This window comes from Borostomias antarcticus, assembly GCF_949987555.1.
Source record: "Borostomias antarcticus genome assembly, chromosome: 12".
Classification (NCBI taxonomy): Eukaryota; Metazoa; Chordata; class Actinopteri; order Stomiiformes; family Stomiidae; genus Borostomias; species Borostomias antarcticus.
In genome coordinates this window covers 12,322,381-12,329,880 of record NC_140245.1, presented here as the reverse complement: position 1 = coordinate 12,329,880, position 7,500 = coordinate 12,322,381, and the positions used below count along the sequence as shown (strand labels likewise).

General features: G+C 47.1%; 1 protein-coding gene across 3 annotated transcripts in view; it reads left to right on the top strand.

Moving 5' to 3' along the window:
• Positions 1-145: 145 nt before the first annotated feature.
• gckr (glucokinase (hexokinase 4) regulator) overlaps positions 146-7,500 on the top strand; it is a 14,683-nt gene continuing 7,328 nt past the window's right edge. For 2 of the 3 annotated variants that reach the window (XM_084446832.1, XM_084446831.1), the window contains exons 1-10: positions 146-471; positions 1,058-1,207; positions 1,580-1,648; positions 1,762-1,830; positions 3,385-3,485; positions 3,807-3,873; positions 4,224-4,277; positions 4,453-4,547; positions 4,760-4,865; positions 5,190-5,308. In XM_084446832.1, coding sequence (XP_084302958.1) covers positions 418-471; positions 1,058-1,207; positions 1,580-1,648; positions 1,762-1,830; positions 3,385-3,485; positions 3,807-3,873; positions 4,224-4,277; positions 4,453-4,547; positions 4,760-4,865; positions 5,190-5,308 — 884 coding nt within the window. In that variant the 5' untranslated portion in view covers positions 146-417. The remainder of the gene's footprint in view (positions 472-1,057; positions 1,208-1,579; positions 1,649-1,761; positions 1,831-3,384; positions 3,486-3,806; positions 3,874-4,223; positions 4,278-4,452; positions 4,548-4,759; positions 4,866-5,189; positions 5,309-7,500) is intronic. The other variant, XM_084446833.1, reaches the window with a different exon arrangement.

The following is a 7,500-nucleotide window of genomic DNA, read 5'->3' as shown; positions in this document are numbered from 1 at the left end:
GCGCGCACGGACCCACAGGTGGGCGGCACCTCGAGTAGCCTACGTGTGTGTGTGGGTGGGCGTGTTTACTGTCATAAAGATAAGACTGGGTCTGACTCTCACGTCCCAAAGGTCATTTAGTGGACTATCGCACTTGCCAGGGAGAGATAAAGACACAAAAACGTCTCAATTGTTTTTCTCTCTCTAACGAGAAAGAGAGAGTGAGAGAGAGAGGGACGGAGAGAGGACGAGGAGAAACAGTATTTCCTGTTTGGTTTTGATAGTTTAATGTGAGATACTGTATAGTTGGAGATTTACTACACAGTGGCAGCCCTGATGACTTAATTTGTTTTCCTAGAGAGAGAGAGAGAGAGAAAGAGAGAAAGAGACATACACGTGCACATACACACACACACACAAACACGCACGCACGCACGCATGGCAGCAGCAGAGAAGGCCGGCTGTGAGACCTCAGACGTGCGGGAGTGGGAGGTAAGGTTTGGGGCGGCTGGGGCTCAGGAGGTAGAGCGGGTCGTCCAATCATCATAGGGTCGGCAGTTCGAATCCCGGCTCCTTCTGTCCACATGTTGAAGTGTCCTTGGGCAAGACACTGAACCCCAAATTTCTCCTAATGAGCAGGCTAGGTGTGTGTATGTGTGTGTAAATGGGTGAATGAGAGGCCATTGTAAAACACTTTGGATAAAAGCTCTATATAAGTGCAGTCCATTTACCATACGGTGAAGGACAGGTTACGTTTACAGTCGCGGCTTCTTCTTCGTTTCATGATTGGTATAAACCGACCCGGGTGGAAATATTAGCATCTGAAATACTTTTATTTATAATTTTCCTTGCCTGATTGCTCTAGTCTCGCTGGAACCAACATCCGCCTGACACTCTAGGCAGACGCTGAAGTGAATAAAATATTAATATTTCAGTAGAACCAACAGTTTTGGACCCGTCTGTGAAAGTGACAAGGGGTTGATGATGTGATTCTGACTTCCTGTTCACTGTTTTGGTCACATGACTGAACTCTTCCTGCCTGGTCATCCTCCTGAATTCCACAATCCCTTGTGGTCAGTTGGCAGATTATGAGCCTGGGCTTCCTGTCACGGAGAAGTCCAACCCATTGACGCGTGACATCGATCGAGCCACGCCCAATCACATTGTCCGGTTGCTGGAGGCCTGCGATGCCCAGATGTTTCAAAAAGAGACGGGAACAATGTACCAGGTAGGTCAGGAGACAAGGTGAAGCAATGTACCAGGTATGTCAGGAGACCAGAACAATGTACCAGGTATGTCAGGAGACCAGAAAAATGTACCAGGTAGGTCAGGAGACAAGGTGAAGCAATGTACCAGGTAGGTCAGGAGACCAGAACAATTTACCAGGTAGGTCAGGAGACCAGAACAATGGACCAGGTAGGTCAGGAGACAGGGTAGAACAATGTACCAGGTAGGTCAGGAGACAGGGTAGAACAATGTACCAGGTAGGTCAGGAGACAGGTCTGCAGTTCACCTTCTACATGGCTCAGGTGTTGTGTGTTTGTGTGTAAGTGCATGTGTGTGTGTGTGTGTGTGTGTATGTGTGTGTGTGTGATTGCAGAGATTCTTCAGTGATAACGTCATCGTGACCATGATGGAGGTGTCCAAACAGGTGGAGATCCTTCTCAAGGTAAAGCATGCACGTGTGCACACACACACACACACACACACACACACTCAAACACACACACACTCAAACACACAGACACACACGTTAAAATCTCCACTTACTGTATCTTCCAGGCCCCAGAGGACAGCCTGGTGGTGCTGAGTGGCTGTGGAACCTCAGGTCGACTGGCCTACCTCCTGGCGGTGGGTCAACTCTGCACATAACATTTAACAACATATCATAGAACATTTATGCCACTGATATATTAATATTGAAGCAATAACTCACTCAAGCCTGTGGTATATGGCCAATATACCACGGCTGTGCTGCGGTCATAGGCACGAGGCGCAGCCAAGTGTCATTGACCAGCACAACAAAGGGGTCCACATTCGCAAAACTAACTTTTTCATTGTTTTTGCATGTACATTTGAGTCTCTGATGGGCCTACTAACACACAAAGTAGGATCCCATTGTGGGACTTGGACTGATTGATTGATTGATTGGTTGGTGAACTGGTAACACCTGAGACTAATAGTTTTTGTTCTGTGACTGATTGTGACACCTGTTGGCATCTGATTTAATAACATGGGCACTATCATGTTAAGTCAGGGAGAGAGGACAACAGACGGTTACGCAATGGAACTAACGTTTTTACAGGCAGTAATAATTGGCACAGTAATATTTCACATAGAATACTAAAGAGGCTTTGACCGTGGTATATCAGCTCTTAACCAATCAGATTGCGAGGTCGTAACTACCCATTGAGTAAAATATTAATATATAATGTATACCACATATATTAATATAACATTCATACAACATATATTCATATAACATTCATACCACATATATTAATATAACATTCATACTACATATATTCATATAACATTCATACCACATATATTAATATAACATTCATACTACATATATTCATATAACATTCATACCACATATATTCATATAACATTTATACCATATATACTGTATTCATGTAGCATATATACCACATATCATATAAAATGTATACCACATATATTAATACAATACTGATATAATATTTATACCACATATATTCATATAGAATTCATACCACATATATTCATATGACATTTATACCACATATATTCATACCACATATATTCATACAACATTTATACCACATATAGGCCTATTCATATAGCATTCATACCACATATATTCATATAATATTTATACCACATATATATTGATATAATATTTATACCACATATATTCATTTAACATTTATACCACATATATTCATATATAACATTATACCACATACAGTATATTATGCGTTTCATCCCTGTGCTGCGGCTGCCTGTCATTCTGGCACAACGTCACTAAGTTTATATGAGTCTATCAATATTCATGCTTGTCAAACCACAAGGGGGCGCCCTGTGACTGCCCTAACCATGGACTGAACTGAAGCTGCCTAGAGTCAAAACCTGAGGTTGCTGAGTGGAAAATAGCTATTGTTGATGGCCTCAATGTACAGAACATGTTAGCTATATCATTGTTTACTATCACATTGTATCACTAGATCAAATTATAATTATATGGATAATAACAAAAAACAGAACTAACGGGGCCCTCGCAGGGGTCCCCTCGTGGCCCCCGGAGCCCTACGCAGCCGCTTATAGCAGGAAACGTCCGTTTCTCACTCCCATTAAAATACATAATATTGATGTGTGTCACCATTATCAGGTGTGTTTGTTTTCTGTGTGTTTTGTTGTCAGACCTGTTTCAACAGGGAGTTGAGAGAGTTCCAGCAGAAGCCACTGTACTCCTACATCATCGCGGGGGGAGACAGGTGCGTAGACGTCCGTGGGGGAGACAGGTGCGTAGACGTCCGTGGGGGAGACAGGCGCGTAGACGTCCGCGGCGCCTCCACCTCCCCTGCCGCTGTGCTGGGCCGCTGTCTTGGATTCTCAACACGGGAGCGTTCTGGCAGAAATCCACATTCAATGACACGGGGGCTCTGGATTTATACTGAGGAGAGAGTTAATTTATGCTCAGTGTTGACCCTGCTTTCCTAACACTCTATCTTTCTCTATGTCGGCTTCTCTCTCTTTTCATTTCTGCCTATCTCTCTTTCTCTCTCTACTGTATTTCTGCCTCTCTCTCTCTCTCTCTATCTCTCTCTCTCTCTTCTCTCCAGAGCTCTTCTCACTTCCCAGGAGGCTCCTGAGGACGACCCCAGACTGGGCGCACTCACCCTGGCTAAGGTCAGGGGTTCTGACTGGGAGGGGGTCTGGTTTGGGAGGCTGTGTTTATGTCAGCGTGTTGCGCTTCTGTAACCGAGTGAACGGTGAGTCCTCATAAACCCTGGTGGAGTGAGCGTAGTTCTCCGAGGTGGTGGTAGCTGGTGAAACTCACTCCTCTGGTATAAAGGATGTGCTGATAGGGATATTTCTCTTGGCGTAGTTTTTGCACATCCGACTTGTGAGCGCAAGGTTGCAGGTTTATGTCCCACCCTGGACAATCCCTTAACACGGGTCAAAGGAACCAGAAACCCACCGCAGACCAGAGTACTACCGCTCCACTTCCACTGACGTCTGCTCTCCCCCATCCACAGCTCTGCCAGGGGAAGAGGCGTGTCCTGTTCATTGGCATTTCCTGCGGCCTGTCGGTAGGTCGTCCGCGCCCTTCTCTTTTTTTCACCTCTGTGGTCCAATCAGAAGCCCTCTCTCTCTCTCCGTCTGTCGGCCAGTCACAGTGTGTCTGGGTCCGTCACCCTCCGACGGCGGGGGTTTGACAGCGCCTGTCATTTCAGTAACAGCTCTGTGTCTCTGGGTCTGGTCCAGGCTCCGTTTGTGGCTGGCCAACTGGACCTCTGTCTGCTGCAGCCGGACGTCTACAGGCCGGTCCTGGTGGGGTTCTGCCCGGTCTCCCAGGCCAGGTCAGGACCACTCTCCTGCCATGTTTATATACAATAATACTATCAGATTGAACTAAACTATCAAAATAAACATAAATCATAGGCCTTCTCCTATAGTTCCTGAGGCACAGCTAGGGGTGGTCTCAATAGGATAAAGTATCTTGCACGTAACAGTGTGTGTGTGTGTGTGTGTGTGTGTGTGTGTGTGTGTGTGTGTGTGTGTGTGTGTGTAGGAATACGCCCATGCCAGGCAGCTCTCTGACCTTTAGGAGTGTGGCTGAGAGGATGCAGGAGCTACAGGGAGGTCGAAGGTCGTTCATCCTAAACCCGGCCGTCGGGGTAAAAACAAAACAATTAGAACAACCGAATATAACTCTCACTCTCAGACACACTGTATTGTATTGAACTGCAAAAATAATATATTATTTTAGCAACAAAGCATGTTTGTGTGTGTGTGTGTGTGTTTGTATGTGTGTGTGTGCGTGTGTTTGTATGTGTGTGTGTGTGTGTGTGTGTGTGTGTGTGTGTGTGTGTGTGTGTGTGTGTGTGTGTGTGTGAGTGTGTGTGTGTGAGTGTGTGTGTGTGTGTGTTTGTGTGTGTGTGTTTGTGAGTGTGTGTGTGTGTGTGTGTGTGTGTGTGTGTGTGTGTGTTTGTGTGTGGCAGCCTGAGGCTATCGGTGGCTCCTCCAGGATGAAGGGGGGCAGCGCCAGCAAGATCCTGCTGGAGGCGGTTCTCTCTGCTGCACACACAGCTGTCTACACACACACACCCATCACACACAGGTAAGAATACACAGTTACACACACACACACACACACACACACACACATCACACACAGGTAAGAATACACACTCACACACACACACTCACACACACACACACACACACACACAGGTAAGAATACACACACACAAACCCATCACACACATTTAAGAATACACACACACACCCATCACACACAGGTAAGATTACATACACACAGCTGTCTACACACACACCCATCACACACAGGTAAGGATACACACACACACACACACACATCACACACATACACACACACACAGACCCATAACACACACACACACACACACACACACACATCACACACATACAAACACACACACACCCATCACACACAGATAAGAATACACACACATTATTCCTGTTTCTACTTGAATTTATTTAATTGTTTATGCCATGAGGCATACAGTCATTTACAAGTTTACTGGTCTCAGTATGTCATGTTAACTGGTCTCAGTGTGTCATGTTAACTGGTCCCAGTGTGTCATGTTAACTGGTCTCAGTGTGTCATGTTAACTGGTCCCAGTGTGTCATGTTAACTGGTCCCAGTGTGTCATGTTAACTGGTCTCAGTGTGTCATGTTAACTGGTCTCAGTGTGTCATGTTAACTGGTCCCAGTGTGTCATGGTCTCAGTGTGTCATGTTAACTGGTCCCAGTGTGTCATGGTCTCAGTGTGTCATGTTAACTGGTCCCAGTGTGTCATGTTAACTGGTCCCAGTGTGTCATGGTCTCAGTGTGTCATGTTAACTGGTCTCAGTGTGTCATGTTAACTGGTCCCAGTGTGTCATGTTAACTGGTCCCAGTGTGTCATGTTAACTGGTCCCAGTGTGTCATGTTAACTGGTCTCAGTGTGTCATGTTAACTGGTCTCAGTGTGTCATGTTAACTGGTCCCAGTGTGTCATGGTCTCAGTGTGTCATGTTAACTGGTCCCAGTGTGTCATGTTAACTGGTCCCAGTGTGTCATGGTCTCAGTGTGTCATGTTAACTGGTCCCAGTGTGTCATGGTCTCAGTGTGTCATGTTAACTGGTCCCAGTGTGTCATGTTAACTGGTCTCAGTGTGTCATGTTAACTGGTCTCAATGTGTCATGTTAACTGGTCTCAGTTTGTCATGTTAACTTCAGTGGAGATCACTTTTGTCAAAATTGACCCATTATTAGCATGCATCTATAAATACATAGCATATGAATTTTGGCGGTGTGCTCTGTTCGGGGGGCCCCCTGCCTTCCACCGATGTGGAAAGCGCGTTAGCAGGGGGAGGCAATCTAGGTGTTCCCCCCCTCTGGGCCGCTTGGCCCAGAGAGCCAGAAGGGGGAACGGCATCTAGCCCCCTGCCTCTATGATGATCAGAGTGGGCCGCGATCGGGAAGACGCTCGGAGGTAACTCAGCCCACTAAGACCGTCAAAGAGAGCCACAGGGAGACTGCTGTACATTATAGTCCCCGGCCTCTACGGGCCGACGCTTCGTGGAGTCCGAAGGAGATACAGCCTAGTGTCTCTGCCTCCACGGTGACCGGAGGGACCGCTGGATGGCCATCCGGAGATGTTTCGGCTCACGGTCACCACGGAGAGCCACAGAGACCAGCTAGTGTCTACCCTGGCTTCCACTAGCCGACGCATAGTGGAATACCAGAAGAATGCAGCAATACCCCGGACAGAGAGCAACGACGACAACAGAGATGACATCGACATACGCAGGTGAAGCAGGGGACGAGGTGGGGCGAGCATGCAAATGCACAACCAGCAGTAATGGCAGAGCGGACGCCAGAACAGAGAACGCGGAAGCAGCGAGCGCTCAGATACGAGCGATCAGCAGTAATGGCAGAGCAGACGCCAGAGCAGAGAACGCGGAAGCAGCGAGCATGCAAATGCACAACCAGCAGTAATGGCAAGCGCGAACAATGACATGTTTTGACAGCTTAAATACAGGCGCTCTAGCGAGCTGAACCAATGCTATGACAGCTGACAGTCAGCTGGTGGTCAGCGTCATACGGGGTGTGACTGATTAACCTCTGCCGATTACCCCGGCCGTGACGTTCGTGCCTCGCCTGAAGTTACGTCGGAGACTTCATTGGTCTCAATGTGTCATGTTAACTGGTCCCAGTGTGTCATGGTCCCAGTGTGTCATGGTCCCAGTGTGTCATGTTAACTGGTCCCAGTGTGTCATGGTCC